The sequence below is a fragment of the Cottoperca gobio genome, chromosome 4 (assembly GCF_900634415.1).
Source record: "Cottoperca gobio chromosome 4, fCotGob3.1, whole genome shotgun sequence".
In the NCBI taxonomy this organism is placed as follows: domain Eukaryota; kingdom Metazoa; phylum Chordata; class Actinopteri; order Perciformes; family Bovichtidae; genus Cottoperca; species Cottoperca gobio.
The window spans coordinates 24,068,957-24,086,249 of NC_041358.1; the positions used below are offsets into that span (position 1 = coordinate 24,068,957).

The 17,293-nt window shown below is 44.4% G+C and overlaps 1 protein-coding gene across 2 annotated transcripts in view; it reads right to left on the reverse strand.

Moving 5' to 3' along the window:
• ssbp4 (single stranded DNA binding protein 4) overlaps positions 1-17,293 on the reverse strand; it is an 82,460-nt gene that overhangs the window by 50,096 nt on the left and 15,071 nt on the right. For both annotated transcript variants that reach the window (XM_029429743.1, XM_029429744.1), the window contains exon 4: positions 11,568-11,652. In XM_029429743.1, coding sequence (XP_029285603.1) covers positions 11,568-11,652 — 85 coding nt within the window. The remainder of the gene's footprint in view (positions 1-11,567; positions 11,653-17,293) is intronic.

Below are 17,293 nucleotides of genomic sequence, written 5' to 3' on the forward strand. Positions count from 1 at the left end.
TTAAACACAAACAGACAGACTGGACAAACAACCAAATATAGCAAACGTCCAGATGGATACATTAATAAAAAGGTAATCTTCCTTATGTAGCAGCAGATCAGAGCAGAGCCTCCCTCTCTCCTCTCCTCCTGCCATCTCTCCATCCTGCAGCCCGCCACCACACAATATAGAGCAGACAGTAATCTGGCTATGCACTGAGGAGATTACAGCATCCAGCAGAACAGTTCGGCACAGAAGAGAGCAGCTCAGTTCAGAGCAGCACGAGCACAGAGAGGACGACACTCAAGTCGACACAAAGCAGGAATCTATAGTCCATCCGACCAAACGGAGCTGGTCTAACTTGTTCACAAGAAACCCCTCTCTCTCTCTTCTCGCTCACACTCGCAGAGCGTCAGCTGGTCGCACACACTCCTTCAGTGAAAGCTGACCTTTTCAGAGTGCAGTGCAGTGTTGTGGATCTTTCTATTCCAAATGTCACTTTTAACAGAAAAGATCTGATGTGATAAAAACAAATCAAGACGGCGCAGGTGGGACACAGAAGAGGAATAACACATGTACAGTAGGCGAACATCTTGCCCACACACAGAAACACTCTGCACACATACATACAATCTAAAGCTTAAACAAGCCCTTAACATTCAGTCAAAACAGATGTGCTGCCCTATTTATCCAGTGAACTTAACCCTGATGAGAGATATAAATAACTGATTTGAAGGCTTACACGTAGACATCAGAGTCGAGGTTGGTTCAGACAAAGTTCACACGTTGTAGTTGTGACTAAGTACATGAGTGGATTTTTTGATTTTCTGGCCATCTCAGAAGAATTAACCCTTAACAGCAGCGAGGGTAGCATCTGACCCCAAGCTGACCTTAATGCTGGCTAATAGCTTCAGCTCACTCAGGGGAAAACACACACACACACACACACACACACACTAACACTATATGTTTAGCTCGATTGTCTTTGGACAGGTGAAAATCTTCACATTTTCTTACCAAATATCTGTTTTAATGACAAGCTTCCTGTTAATATACCAATATCTGTTCAAATAAATATGTATTTATTACTCCTTACAACTCATTTCAAGGTTGTCAGCAGTTTTGAGATCGTCATCGGACGCACTCGTCTTAATCAAGTCTAAAAGTCCTTCAACTCTTTAGTTATATTCTGTACAAAATTAAAACCTGAGCTAGTTACAATGAGAAGAGGACAAAGGTGACGTAACATTGCCTGCTAAAGCAGTTTGAGTGAGCTGCTTTCCTCTTGAGTGGAAAAGAGGAAAGTTAAAAGGAAAAGATGTGAGTGTTGATAATAGGAGAACCAAAAAGTGAACAGTGGTGTGCAACCAAACACAAGGTGAGAGCCTTGTGAAATATTATGTAAAGTGAAAAGCAGCAGAGGAAGATGGATGTTGAGGGTTTTAAAGAAGAAAGGAGAAACATAAGTTTAGTAGGAAAGTGAAAATGATCTAAATAAAAGACACTTGGAAAAACAACTCGGAAACACGTTTAATTACAATTAAACACAACACGTCTTCTTTGTGGCGTCAAAGTTGTTTCCACATTACGACTTCAAGCTCATGAAGAACATTGCACCATTGGCCTTGTGCGGGTCTACGCTCTCAGAGTGCCATTCTACTTATTCTATTGTTTTACATGTTTTTGTTTCATAAATGTGAAACCTGCAATCCAATACACATAGAAAGGTAGCAGGCAGAAGTGTATTGGCCAACATCTAAGCACACCTCTGCAGACAACTTCACACACTTGCAAAAGTAATGTGTTGAGGGGCCAAAGAGAAGCTCCGAAGGTGGTAAGGTAGATACATAGCAGGTTGAAATCGTAGCGCTAGATCAAGAAAGGAGGACTGAAGGTGTAATGATTGAGCAAGGAAGAGATGAAGAGATGATAATGGTGTTGTAGCAGAGAAAGAGACCAAAGCAAAAGGAAGATTGAGCCCACTGTTGGGTTTAGACGACGGGTAAAGGTGTACTGAGAGAGGCATGAACAGATGAAGGTGTTGTAATAAAAGGGGGAAAGTTCTGAAGGTGGAGGGAGAGGAGAGCTGAAGGAGCCAGGTGTGGCAGCAGCCACAGAGGTAATCAGTGGGCCAATGGGGAGTCATTCCACTCAGAGTGAACGGGCTCCAGAAGTACCTGGAATAAAAATAATCATTACACTGCATTAAAGTCACTGTCTGTAAATATACCCTGGGCAGCAGTAACACACGCTCACCACGGCCCCCGCCATCAGGACACTTGCACACCTTAACGCACAAGCACGTGAATATGTAAAAAACACACACGCATGCAAATAAATCAAAATGCAAATATTCGAGAGGACGCGAGGACGTCGTGTGGAAATCAGCGACACCCCTGCTGATTCTGTGCATTTATCCCGTCATTACAAAAGACAGACAAACTGTTCTCCAAATATAACCCGACCAGCTCAAAGCACATTCATTATCCCCTCTATAACTTATAAGTGTTATTTTAGCAACAGAAACCCCGACAGAGGCTTGAACTGGATCTCTCTCACACATTTATTCTGTCTCTCAGTATTGCTGCCTTTAGAAAATGGGGATTAAGTCTGCATTTAGGAGAATTTGAATTGCAAATAAGGCTTTGTAATTGTTTTAGTCTTTAATCCTAGCAGGGAGGGCCTCAGTGTAATGCAAAGTTGAGACAGGCGAACATCTCAGGCATTCATCTGAGGAAGGACAGTGTTTGTTTCACCACTCGGTTCAATGAGACTTAATAAGCAGGGTGTCCGATAAGCACACACACACACTCTCACACACACACACACACACACACACAAAAGCGAACACACTTCTGCACGCACGCTGCAACCCATGGGCTCATTGATAGAGAGGCCAGTTTATTTTGGTTGTGAGTTTGGGTGCCCAGCTGGTACTTGAGACTGGTGGACTGGCAGAGCTGTGCAGCAGACACACACAGAGACACACATGCTGTGCCAGGGACACACTGTGCCAGGCTGCGACGTTTGCCAGCTACAAGCCTGCTCACTGCCACAAAGAAAGGCAGAGGCAAAGGAGAAAGGGCAGTACAAAGTGTGCATGAGTGTGTGTGTGTGTGTGTGTGTGTGTGTGTGTGTGTGTGTGTGTGTGTGAGGGAAGGAAAGAGATTGAGTGGACAAAGACGTGAGGAAGAGAAAGAAACAGAAGTGACAGACTTCAAAGTTGTTATAGTGTTTAAAAAGGATGAAACTCAAACTCCAAAGTGTCGAGCAGGAAAGCAGCTCTGACTTGAGGAAAGAAGTTTCTCATTAATGAAAGCATGTATCAATTTCTCAGAGCAATTTAAATCTACTGCATTTGCATTTTAATTTGTTGGAGTGTTATTGTGACGCGTGAATACGAGAAAGCAACATTCAGGATAATCGAGCCCACAGGAGAGACTTCAACTTTTGACGTCTATGACGTGAAGATTTGCTCACTGAGAAAACAAGTCTTCAACACTCCCTGATGGTTACAAGGAAAACAAACTAAATGTTTTGTTAGTACCCCAAAGAAGTGGTGATTTGCAGTCGCCCACAACAGTCACCAGCTTACACAACCAGTGTTTGGTGGCGGCGGCAACACCTCAAATTTATACAAGCACTGGAAGTTTCACAGCAAAATACTGTGAGAGGAAGCTCGTGGGAATCTACAAAGACTCAGGCACAAATCATCCTGCTGCAACACATGTGCCCTTTGCTTTTTTTAAACGTTACTGTCTGACTGTCCTGCCACCAAGTCCAGATGAGAGAAGATCTGAGTTGAAGGAAATCATGATGCGCTCATGTGAGTGGCTTACAGTAATTACCGTGAGCGTAACGCAATGAGCGCGTGTAGTTTCCGCCCTGAGTGTTTGGGGGGGTGGATGCATCAGAAATATCTGCAGACACTAAAACTTCTGAAATCAAACTTGGAAACACTTCACAAACCTCCATATCTGGTTTAATGTGTCTCTATACTTAATAACATATTATGCAGGAAAAACATTTTACAAAAGACAATAATCCGACAAGGCCGGGTTATATCTTTCTATTTGTGGATTGAGCACACACACATTTACATATATAAAAATGCATATATATATATATACACACACAGTATATATTCAGTGTTTCTTTCTGTCTAGTAATCTTGATCTCAAACCTTGTGACTCCTGTTGAATCTGAAACCTCACAAACTTTAACATAACGTTCTTCATTTTCTCCACTTGCACAGTTTGCCAAACACGGAATTCCTCAGCGGATAGTTAACGTGCGCTCCTGGACTTGTACAACAGCAGGCAATCAAGCTTAACTTAAAAATCTAACTTTGCTCGTATTATGTCCACCACAGCAGCTCCAGTGTGGGCTGATTTAATTGAAGGACTTGGCGTAAAATAAAGAAATGGCTTCACAACTCCCCGAGTTAACCAACAGGAGTGTGTGTTTAAAGATAGGTTTCACTCCCTGGGACCCGTCTGACAATCCTCGTAACCATCGTCGGTGTTTTAGACCTAATGAGGACTGGCAGTAATGGAGTGCTGCTCCAAGCTTCGCTCTGCGAAGAGAGAACAGGGAACTGGGAAAGTCGACTGGAGACGAGCGGCGTCGCGCCACTTTGAAGACGAACCTCCTTTGAAATTAGCTTAATAAAACAGTAAGAATGCTCAGAAATGATCTCTTACGTTGGTAGAACATTACACCAGGTCTCTTCACAGATTTAGGACACAAAGGTATGAAAACACAAATGCAGTGCAGGCTGCTAAAGTAAGCAGAAGCATTATTGTTACAGTAACGTATGGCATCGTGTGCAGGACAGGGTCTCTTTACACAACAGATGAATGGATACTGTAAGTGGTTCGGGAGTCACCAGTGTCGGTGAACTTCAAAGATTGTGAAAGAGCGTTTTCGTGAGTGTGACTGTGTGTGTGTGTGTGTGTGTGTGTGTGTGTGTGTTGGGCAGGCTTGGCATGAGAAACCACCACAGACAAGATGCCACAGACATGAAGGTCGCCCTTGAACTCCCGACCCCCCCTGACAAATTGCTCACTTTCCACAGTAACCTGGTTACAGACGAGTCAAAGCGAGTGATGAATGTTGCTTTCTTTAATTATTGAACCATAATGTATTTCCTGAAAATGACTAAAGTGAAACAGAATTGGCAGCATTCGCACTAGTTTCACTGGGAGAGATAAACAAATGCCCTGAGGAGTTTCTCCTATTTCCCAGAATGTAGTATTCATTTAAAGCATGCGTTAAAATTTTATGGATGATGATGTTGCAACTAAGAGGGCATTCATGGGTAACTGGGTTAGGGAAATTAAATGGGACTGAGTTGGAAATCTGCATGCAAGGAGGGAAAGTAAACGCTGCAGGGTTTGGCTTCTACAATAACTTTACTCAGGCGGATTCATGGCATTTACGCTGCTCTGGCTAGCAATATGCAAGGTACAGCTAGTACCAAAACTCAGATAAACTATAAGAAATGCAGACTCTGTTCTGTTTCTTCCTGCACGCTGATACATCTCCCCCCGCTTCTGTTCCAACTCCCTCTCGCTCCCCCCTCCTCTCCGCCTCTTCTCCCCTCTGTCGCTTGTCTTTCTGTCCCTGGTTTGTTGTCTCCATCGGTCTGTCTTCATGTCTGTCTTTGTCAAACGCAGATCCAGGAGCTCATGCTTTGCGGAGTCAAGATCAAATGCTAAACCACAGCACATTTTAAGCTTGCCCAGAATGAACTTGCGAGAGAAGGGAATCATAAACAATATTTGATCTTCTGCTTCTGTCACTTCCAGACCTCCAGCCGAACACACACACAGCTTGAGGGCAGAACTTTCCGGCTTTGTTGCTTCCCTCAGATAGAGAAAGGTATACACAGACAGAGGAGCCAACTGGCCTTTTTCATTTAGACGGTAACAACGGTAAACAACGGCACACAAAGACAGCGTCCTCTCGCTCAACGCCCGTCTGCCTGCAGCCTGCACTCCACGCACTGTTTGATATTAAAAGACGACACAGGCGCAAACGGAGGAGGTGAGGAGGGGGAGAGAGAGAGAGAGAGAGAGAGAGAGAGAGAGAGAGGGAGGGCAAGATAGAAAGACAGATAGAGACGGACAGAAATGGAGACACAATGTTGTGGCATGCCGTTTGTGTGTAGGCTATATTTAAACCAGAAACAGGGAGAATGTGTATAAAGGAGACGTCGACGTGCCAACGCCGACTCCATTCCTCTGCTCTCTCTTTCTCTCTCTTCATCCCTCCATCCATACCTACTCTGCCTTTATTATGGATGTTATTATTATTCCTGCATGTCGTCATGTCGCCCCCGCTTCTCTCCTTCCCCCGAGCAAGAAAGCGGGCACTACTGGCACCCAGCCAGATTACCCAATCAATCTCCTCTGAGAGAGGGGGGGGAGGGCGGCGGGAGGAGAGGTGGAGGGAGGCAAAAGGAGAGAGGGGGAGGATAAGAAAGAGAGCGTGGAACAGAGAGGAAAGGAAAGAAAGAGCGACGGGGGGGGTGAAGGGGGGGGGGGTGTTGGCGGTGAAAAAGACCTGAGAGGAATTGAAGCAGAATAAAAAAAACGGTGCAGGATGAGTAAATTCTGTCTTTCGAAATAAAAAAAAAGGAGAGAGACAAAGACGGCTCTGAAAGGGAAGGAAGGGCTTCAGCAGACGTGTGGCGTCAAAATTAGGCGAGCGGGCACCTGGTACGGCAACACAGGGAGTTGTAGAGATGGAAAACACACATGAAATCACACACAGAGTCCAGACAAAGGCTTGGCCATCAACGGTTGTTTACAGAGAGCAGCTCCTCCCCTCGTGCCACCTGTTACTGTGGTCCAACCTAACAAATGTTTAACCCTCTCAAAGAATCCCCAGGCAACAGCCAACAGTGCACCTCCATCTATCTTTACTGTCTGCACACTGCATGCTGGGAACAGAGCAGATTAAAGGCTTCAACTAACACTTGTTTTCCTCATTTTATCATGTAGATGAACTGATTTAGAGATTAAACTATTTTATGCTTAATCAATTTAGTCGATTGACGCAAAATTCATCAGATAAAATGTTATCATTTGTCATTTTTCAGGCAAGAAATGACAAACATGTGCTTGTTTCCCCTTCTGAGATGTGGGGATTTGATGCTTCTGTCATCTTATATGACAGGAAACTGAAGATCTTTGTCCTGTTGTTCTGACAAAACAATACATTTGCAGACGTCGCCTCGGTGTCGTGATGGACCTGTTTAACCGTTTTATTTATTGTGTGAACAAAATGATTCATGGATGATGAAGATATTAGTTGCAACCTTAAAATTAATTAACGTTATTAATGTTCAGATTGCTAAAAATCCAATTTACAATGATATAAAACAAAAGACAAACCTCACATTTTATAAGCTGGAAGCAGCGAATGTTGGTCAACTTGAACGATCATTTCCGATCAAATTCACAAATGTAGTTTTAGTCGTTAGTTTTTCCGAACGCAATCTATTTTTAGTGCTTAAAAGAAGATGTTTAGATGCCCTTATTTGACTCTTCTATCTCAACCATCATGACAGTTCTCGTCAACAAGCGCAGAGCTGAGCGGAGTCAGTGAAGCACTGTGCTGCAATGACGCACTTGTGGCACTAAATCTGTGACACTCCGCAGGCGGTGAACCCAGATTGGCATGAAACGCAGATGTTCGGGGTTGCGACCTCTGGCTGGGGCAAAGCAAAATGTCTGCGACAACAAGGCCGAGCGTATCACTTCCTGAAAGACTGTTTGTATGTGATTCCAAATGCGCATGTGTGTGCAGAGACGGAGAAAACAGAGACTCATTCTTCTGCCTGCTTTTAATGTGAGCAAGAATATGTGTGTGTGTGTGTGTGTGTGTGTGTGTGTGTGTGTGTGTGCGTTGTGCATGCGTGTGAACAAGCGTGCCTCCTCGCTCGTCAATATGTATGCTTTCTTCATCACAAAGCTCCCGTCCTTTAATCATTCATATTGAGTTACCAAAGACGTGCCATGTTCTTATAATCAAACACGTTTCCTCAACAAAGTGCTCGTTTGAGGAACGTCCAAATTCCAGCAGAAAAGAGGACTAAAAGATGTGGATCTCTTTTAGGAAATAAACATGATTAAACGGCAAAGTGAAGAGGAAGGACAGACACACAACTCCAACAATTAACACAACAAGAGAGAGCACTTAGATTACTTTACAGAGGAACAAGTCTTCTCCGGCTCTTTATGATACGGTATCATCTCGCTTACTTTGAGTGTTTTTTGCACAGGAGTGTGGGTATGTGATACACACACACACACACACACGAGCGTGCCTGCATGTGTGAGTGTCTACGCGTGAGTACGAGTGGCTATGATAGCCAATTCGCCATCCAGGGGTGAAGCCAAGCAGCCAGTCTGAGGCCTCCAGTTCTGGGAGTGTGGCCAGGGCTGCAATCCCACCACATTCCCCTGGATTAGCTGTCAACCAGTCCCCAGATCTGAGGATTAACACATTATATTCCATTATCTTTCCCAAACTGGAGAGTCCACAAAGTCTACATCATCGCTCACAGCGGGGGCCAGCAGGACAGGGCTGAGTAAATGGTGCCTTCAAACGGGGGCCAAATTGAGCCAAACCGAGTCGAGCCAAACCAAATCTGTAACCAACACTGTACGCCGGCTCAATGTTGCCTAGCAACCACATTAGTTCCAGGAAACAAATAAGCAAACTGTGTTTCTAAAATATCAGTTTTATAGCACAGCGCTTGATATTTCTCTCATTGTTATCCGTAAACAAACTGACGGCGTAACTAGAAGACCATGAATTATAAAGGAATAAAAACATAAATAAAAACCAATCCTTCTTTATCTTGCACACATTCCTCTTTCACTGTCTCCCGCTGAACGACACACAGAGCGGAGCGCGTGCGACTCCTGGGAGTCGTGTTGTTTTTCACTCTGTGATCCGGGGGGACTGGGGGGGAATGAGGGAGCCGTTATCAGCAAGGGGCCGTGATAGAGACTTGATCAGGCCGTCGGTCTGCGGGGACCAAGGAGCCAGAGTTAATCAGAGACAGACAGACCCCTCATCACCCTGGGGATTCACACGCTTCGACCCTGACACTCTCTTTCCCTCTCTCTGTCACACACACACACACACACACACACACACACACACACACACACACACACACACACACACACACAGTCGGTAACAGTCACAAAAGCCTGTGTGCTCTCACACACCTACTCAGAGCCTCTGCCACACCCTCTGAGCATGCACACACATGCACACACACACACACACACACACACACACACACACACACACACTTTACTGTCCCTTTGGGGGGGGGAATCTTCCAAGTTCCAGCATTCACAATCAACAATAATCCAAATGAAAGGAGGGAAAAAGTACAAATTATTATTTTATTATAAAATAGTATCACTAAAAAGCATGTTGTGCAGCCAAACACGACTCAGACTTGAACTTTATTTTAAATTCTAGTGAAATTACCCAAAGAGAGTAAATATATGAATGATGTAATGTGTAAAAAGACATTAAGAAGAGTTTAGAATATTAAAACTGTATCTTAAGGAGTTAAAGGTTGACAACTAATTCTTAAATTAATTACGTTTTTATCTAATGTGTGAAAATGTCTTTTGCAAAAGCACGCTCATCCAGACGATAAATGCTGCGAGCTGGGCATGTAAAGAACATGTGGAAGATGGAAAACACTAGATAATTCTCCCATGAACAAATCTTTAATTAAGTGACGTTTCCAGCATAAATCTCTTCTTCAGAACATCTTTCTTCTGGCTTTATCTCCTGCGTCACCACCAGATCTCAGACAGGAAGCTCTCATACTCTGACCTCTTGAACTTGAGCCAGGTCGAAGGTCAAACAGCACGGTCTGAATCCCTGAACCACAACAAAGTTGTCTATTAAAAACAAGCTCACAAGCGTCTTTAACTCCAATAGATCAATACCAACACTACAGTTTACATTTTGTTTATCACCTCTATGTTCGAATACACAACAGCCTTAGTAAATCTGACTGATTTATGAAGCCGAGAGACCGGAACATTTTTAAAATGTGTATTTTTTACGGTGGCAGAATTTGAAGCTTGATTTTCAGCCATATATTGACCAGACCTGTCAAACCGGAGCCGTTAAAGAGCTGACATGCAGGTATCCAGCTGGCCTACCTCTGGAGAAAGGTGTAGGAAATTATATTGCATTTAGATTAATTAGACACAGTTGTCAGATTTAATTAACTACTAGGTTTAATTAACCATGTAATTAATCTTATGGTGGTCCAACACATGCACACACACACACATACACACAGGAGCGGAGACGCATATCAACTCGTAGCCGCACACACACACACACACACACACACACACACACACACACACGCGTAGTACATGCACAACAAATGTAATCTGTTCAGCTGACAAGTGCTCACACTTTTGCTGTCAAACCTCATAAGAGAGTTCAGCTGAATGGGTGACTGGCTGTGGGCTAAAACAGCCTGAATGAAATGTGTACGGTGAGAATAGCACCTCTAATCCATTTCAGTTTTCCCTGCTGCCCAGGTGGAACGATAATCTAGTGGTGGAAGCAGTCCGTCCAGTCAACACAGTAACACCCGTGTAATCCTTATTCAAATACGTCTCAGGCAGCATATAGTGTGAACAAGTCAAAAAGGAAGACATTCACAGGAAAATACAGAAATCCATCCAGAAACACTATCAATTGTACTCGATCCACACACACACACACACACACACACACACACACACACCACACACACACACACACACACAGCTCTTCTGTGTGTGTGTGTGTGTTCGATAGGTTAGTGATCGACTGCTCCAACTCTTCAGAAGAAGGTCAAGAGGGCCGAGGACCCCGACCTTTCCTCGCCCGTCCTGCCCCTGCAGCCACAATAAGCACAGCCTATCCAGCTCTAAAAGTGTCCTATGTGTATATGTGTTGTTTGTGAATGTGTGTGTTAATGTGCCTGTGTGATCAGCCAGCTGCTTTATGTGCTTTGACCTCTGCTGAAGCCTCGAGTGGACCAATAAATAGCCAGGCAGCGCCGTGACCTTTCACCTCAGGCCGACAGTTTCGCTTGAGACTTGAGGGGTCAGGGGTCGGCGTTTGAGGAAGTGCGGCCAGCAGCTGAGCTACATGGTTAGAAAACGGTTATATAACCAGAGCTGATCATGTGAAAAGTGGCAGAGAGGCTCGATTAGACTTTAAAAATTCAAAGATGGAAGTCTAAGGGCAATTCCCATGAAATATAGAAGTGGTGTTCATAGGTGCTGCATTTTTAAAAGCGTGCTTCAGACGTCTGGCTCAGAGTCTGTCCCATCCAGAACAGAGGCTGCAGCAGGCAGACCAGGCATGTCAAAACAAAGAACCAGCAGCATGATCACAGACTGAACAGTCTCTCTGATACACACTCTGCGTGTGCTTGTATGTGGTCAACAAGCGTGTGTGAGTGTGTCCAAGTGGTGGATGTGTGCATTGTGTGCTCCTCGTGCACAACTGGAGGGTTGGTTAAGTTCACTCACATAGTCATGGAAAGCCTTGGCCTCGCTGGAATGTTCACATGTCTCCCTCCGGTCCGGGGCAGCGCAGTACAGATCCCAGAATACACTGTGCACACAGGACGAGAGAGCGACAGCAGTTAGACACTTCACTGTGTGATGCAAACACATATTATGTTCCTGGTGTGTGTGTGTGTGTGTGTGTGTGTGTGTGTGTGTGTGTGTTTCTGAGGTGGACAATGAAGACAAGTTTGTGTACAATGTTCAGAGTGAAAGTGGTAAAAGTGCAATGATGGAGGTAAAACAAATTCAAGTAGAGCCAGGAATTAGGGATAGGAACCGATTCCTTGGAATCCTCACATCGATGCTTTCAGACGCCCAATGACTCAGCGCCATACGCACGCTGTGTCATGTTTTAGTTTGCTTGGGACCGGCGCACGAATAAACCTTTATGTACTCTTTTTCAACCAAACAATTGAGCAGGAGTTGATGAAGAATCGGATTGATAAGAGGAATCAATATCGATAGAATCTAATCAATTCCCATCCTCTACTGGCAAACGTTTGACATGTACCGGCATGACAAAGAAACAGCTACGATACCAAAATGATACTGGAGATAACTTTGTGCTCAGCGCTCATAAAAGCGATGAGTTTCACAAAGTCATGAAATAAATCAGGAAATAATCCCGCGAAGCATTTCACTTTCAATACTTTTAACAGAACTCATTTTCTTTATTAATTATTCTTATTTTCTCAAATAATTGTTTTTCTAAAACACATGATTAACATCTTTAATTTGCCTGTTTTGTTCAACCAATGATATTTAGTTTACTATCACAGAAGAAAACCAGCATGAATTCACATTTGAGAAGCTGGAACCGCTTTGCTTAGAACATGACTTTAATGAATTGCTGTTAATTGTCTCGTTCATTAAATCTCTACAGCTCTACTTTAGATCCAGAGATGGGACACCAAGAGATGTAAAACACAGGGACCCTCTACAGTCAGATGCACGTTGTCCAGCTCCAGACAGCTTTTATCCAGGAAGGACGGGTCACCAAATGTTCCTCTCAATCTGCCCTGGCGACCTGTAAGTTATTGACCAATCAGCTGTCATTATGTTACTTACTGCCCAATCAGCCGTACTCATATTAGATAATTAGACCAATCCGACTCCTCCAGGGCAGCAGAGGCCACCAGGTCCCACTCCAAATGGACCCTTAATTACTGCACTGAAATGAAGTACCTGCTAAGCCGGTCCACATTAGGACTTCTCCTTCTTCAAGATATTGATTTCATGGACAGCGTATACTATATATATATAAATAAATAAAAAAGGAACAGCTGAACTGATTCTTGCTGTCATTTTTAAGGTGCAAATAAACTGTTAACATGCCTTCTTTGTGCTGATGTTCAGGACAGCCGTGACACTTGATATGACAGACTGGAGCAGAGAATATTAGCTGATTGCCCATAACTGTCACTCGCTCCCTGTCACATGTTGTTCATTGAACAAGATGTTTGATTAGCATGGTTTAGAGCTATTATCTCCTGAATACGGTTAAAATAAAACATTGATTGTTTTTTTGGTATTTGAGGACATCAAGAAGACAAGAGTGCAACAGTAGGTGTTGTATACATAAAACGAAGGATACATTTCAAGCCTTCGGCGCTCGATACCAACTTCTCAAAGCATATGAACTACAATAGAAATGTGTTAGTAAAGTATTTAAAGATTAAAGTCGGTGCCCTGAGGCGTTCAGCGAGCGCCGGGGTCCCCTTTAGACAAGGAGGGCGCTGAAGGAACAGAGAGCGACTGTGAAGAGACGGTGGCAAACACATATGGTGTGTGTGTGTGTGTGTGTGTGTGTGTGTGTGTGTGTGTGTGTGTGTCCTGCTGCCCTGCTGTCACTTGACAATAAAGCCAGTGTACATTATCATATCTATTGGTTGGTGTTAAAGAGATTGCTGCTCCGTCAGACACGAGCCGTGGTGAAAAGGCTCGACCGTCACAAATCCAATCAGCTCTCAGGGAAATGAAATGGAACGCAGGTTACAGTTTGTTACCCGAAAAGACACAACCAGGTACAAGCGCATGGGTAGGGGAAAGGTGATCTAACATCTCATGGCCTTTGAAGTCTGAAATATATTGCTATTTGAACAGCTGACCTGCTTCTGTCTGAGCCACGCAGGGAAATCTCATTCTCTCTGTGTCTCTGCATAATCTGAAGCAGGATCGCTGGTGGACGAGACTAAACGTGGAAACCGAGACTTTCATTATTCTGATATTATTTTAGGTGATTGACATAGAATACATTCGTCTGTATAGACACAACGGAGTCATTTGGTATGACAAGGTGTTGGATTAACGGGCAACATTACTCTAATATTGTACCTTTAAAAAGGTGCAATTAGTGGAAATAAATCCATTTACTGTAAACAACTCATATTTAAGTGGGACTGAATCCAGGAAAAGTCTGGATGGGACCATTGTTAGCTCTGATTTGACAATCCCACCCACAAGCCCATGTCATAGTTGTTGTCGCTTCCTTTTCAGACACACTAATCTTCAGAAATGATCTGGGAAGTCAACATTTGCAGTTAATTAGCATCAACAATCTGCAAGAAATCTTGTACTCTGCACACCCTTGTAATAGTAAATGTTCTATCCAATTATCTAATCATTTCAATCTAATCATCTCATCATGGGAAGCTTTTTATGGAGTTATGGGAAGTAACTGATGGTATTTTGAGCCACACAACTCTGTGTAGAAGAGAAACCGCTCTTACTTTGAAAAGTCACAGGAGAGATTTAAATTTCAGTGTAGGGGTCATGCAAACTCTTTTTTTTTTTTCTTTCATTCAAATGAGAAACAAGGCAAAAAGAAATATGGAGCTGGCACTGTCATCACACACACACACACACACGCACACGCACACACAGACGCACACGCACACGCACACGCACACGCACACACACACTTTGTATCCAGAACAGAGAAGGAAGGGATTACCGACCAGCCGTCCAGAAGAAGACAATTACTAAAATTAAATGCCATCACGATAATTATTTGCAATTAACTGTGGTCTGACAAAGCCAGTGGTTACAATGTGCTTTTCCATTATAATAAGGAGAGTAAACAAAGACACAGAAAGACAGACACGCAGGCTGCTGGTGGTACGTCTACATAATCCTGTGTGCGTCTTTAGCCAGTGAGCCACGAGATACGGAAATATACATATAAATTAAGACAGAGTTGGAGACGGATGGAGATAAGGAGGCAGACAGAGCATGAATGAAAGAACTAGAGTCCAAAGAAACTAAGTTAAATAAAGTCGACCATGCCATCTCCTCCTGTTATCAGAACAGGCTCTTCTTAATGGGGCAAAATGCTGCAATCACAGAGTGGAGGCGGGGAAACACAAACCTTCCAGTTGTCTTTATTACCTTGACTCAAGTACCTGCTATTCTCCTGGAAGCAGCAACGCATTCAGCAAGCGGGAGGAAACAACAACAACAGCGCCGTGCCATGTAAATCAGAAACACTCCCTTTGGACTGAGGCTAATAAATACAGACTGACGGCTTAACAGGAATCAACAATAAAAATGAAGTTGTATGCGTGTTGTAAGATGTTCACACATACAGGACGAGGATATTGTTGCATTGAGGAACCTTCTGGATAGCCAAAGACACATTTCTCCATCGCACGGGAAAGTGGCGGAGCGAAATGGATTCACACGTCGTCGTGAAACAGGGAGTTCGTGGGATGTAGTGCGCTCTTAGTCGGTAACGGATAATCCTGTACCATCTACACATGTCTTAAGACTGACTTCAAATCATGCCGCAACGATTGTGTGGAGCAGAGGTTATATAAAATGACATGGTGGCAAATGGGATCCAGCTTTCAAGAGAGTTTGCAGTTGGTCATCGATGCTAATTCGCGCGTCAAAGTTAATTTTCTACCATTAGTAAATCCACTGATTGCAATAACTGCATTTACATTCATAGATTTTAGTCTAAAATTCTTTGCAGCTGCTGAAAAAGTTAAGATAATATCGATATAGTTTCATATTTCAGGATATCCAAGGAAGTCACACACTAGGATTGGATTTGAACATGCTGCAATGTCGGAGGAATGGCAATAAGAGGAACACCTCCCGTTACTCTGATATAAGACTGTTGATGCATTAGGTTTCTGGGCTTGTAGACACACCAGCCTTAATTAGTCTTTTGTTTTGTTGCATAATTGTAGTAGTTTGTTAACAAGTGAAAGCAGATACAAACTAACAGAGTACAGCTCCTTTTAAATTAGCTGAATTGACTGTATTAGTGTTACTATTGGATTTTATTTAGACGTAACTGGCAGCGATGGTCCGTCTCTGCTACGAGCCTAAGGTATTTCAGACTCAAGCTGCTGCTACAATTCACGATATGGAAGACACATGAGGAGACTGAAACCTGTGTTTCTAAAGAGCAGTCCAGACGTTTGTGAGCAGAGGACTCACTGTTTTCTCTGCCCCTCACAAACAAGAATTTCAGCTCGAGGCAACACAGAGGATCCCTCGACGTACTGTTGTTGTGCTAAGGTTTTAATGTCTGTGTGTGTTTTCTGTGTTGGGGTAAAAAGGGTGTGTGTGTGTGTGTGTGTGTGTGTGTGTGTGTGTGTGTGTGGGGAGGAGAGGGGGGTGTATTGAGGATTCAGCGGCCATCCAGTGAAAACTGGTTAAAGCAATCGATTTTGGGATAAGAAGGAGACAACTAGCAGCAGCCAATAGAGAGGGAGCTAATGACACAATCAACACCTGCAGCCCTCGCTGAGCCTTTTCTTTATCCTTCCACCCATAACAACAGATGTGGATGAGTGACCCCCACCACCAGGCTGCCTCTTCCTTCCCCCAACATCCCCCCCCCCCACTCCCCCTCTTACAGCCCTGGTCTCATTCTGAAGGCCCCCCCCACCAACGCCATCCTACAGGAAGCAGCCACAGAAGCAGAGACAGGAGGGAAGAAAACCCCAGTGAGGTGCTGAGGAGGGGACGACGTGGGCGGGGCTGGGGTGGCAGCGGGGTCGGGGTCTTAGATTTGGCTGTTTAACACAAAAGAGGCTGGAATGCAAAGAGTTAATCCGTTCGGGGGTCTCTCTTCCGCAAACAAAGGGACAGGCCTCCAGACAAAGGTTGAGGGAGGGGGAGCGAAGGGTGAGGGATGAGGGAGTTGGTGGCTTTCCTACCATCTGGAGCTTTTGTTTTGGGGGAGGCTGGAGGTTGGAGGGGGGGGGGGGTTTGCTGAGTGGCGTAGGGGTGGACAGGGGACTCCGCCCACCCTCCTCCCCCAGTGGCCGACCCCCGGACCCCACCCCCAGCGAGTCTCCATGTCCACGTGCTGCGTGGCCCAGACAGACGCCCCTCAGCTAGGTCATACTACACCGGAGCCCTGCCCCGCTCAGCCGGGCTAATCATCAGCCAACTCTCCAACTGCTCTCTGACGCACACACACGCACACACACACACACACACACACACACACACACACACAATCACACACACTAGGTCATCTCCCACACTCTGCTGAAATATATCAATACAGTCAGAACCAGCACTACATGCACGCTCAGTTTCCCTCTCTGTTTCCCACTCTCTCTCAAACACACGCACACACACACACACACACACACACACACACACACACACACACACTGGGCCAGTCTCCCTAAGCCCTCTTATTGGTTCAGACAGAGGCGAGAACA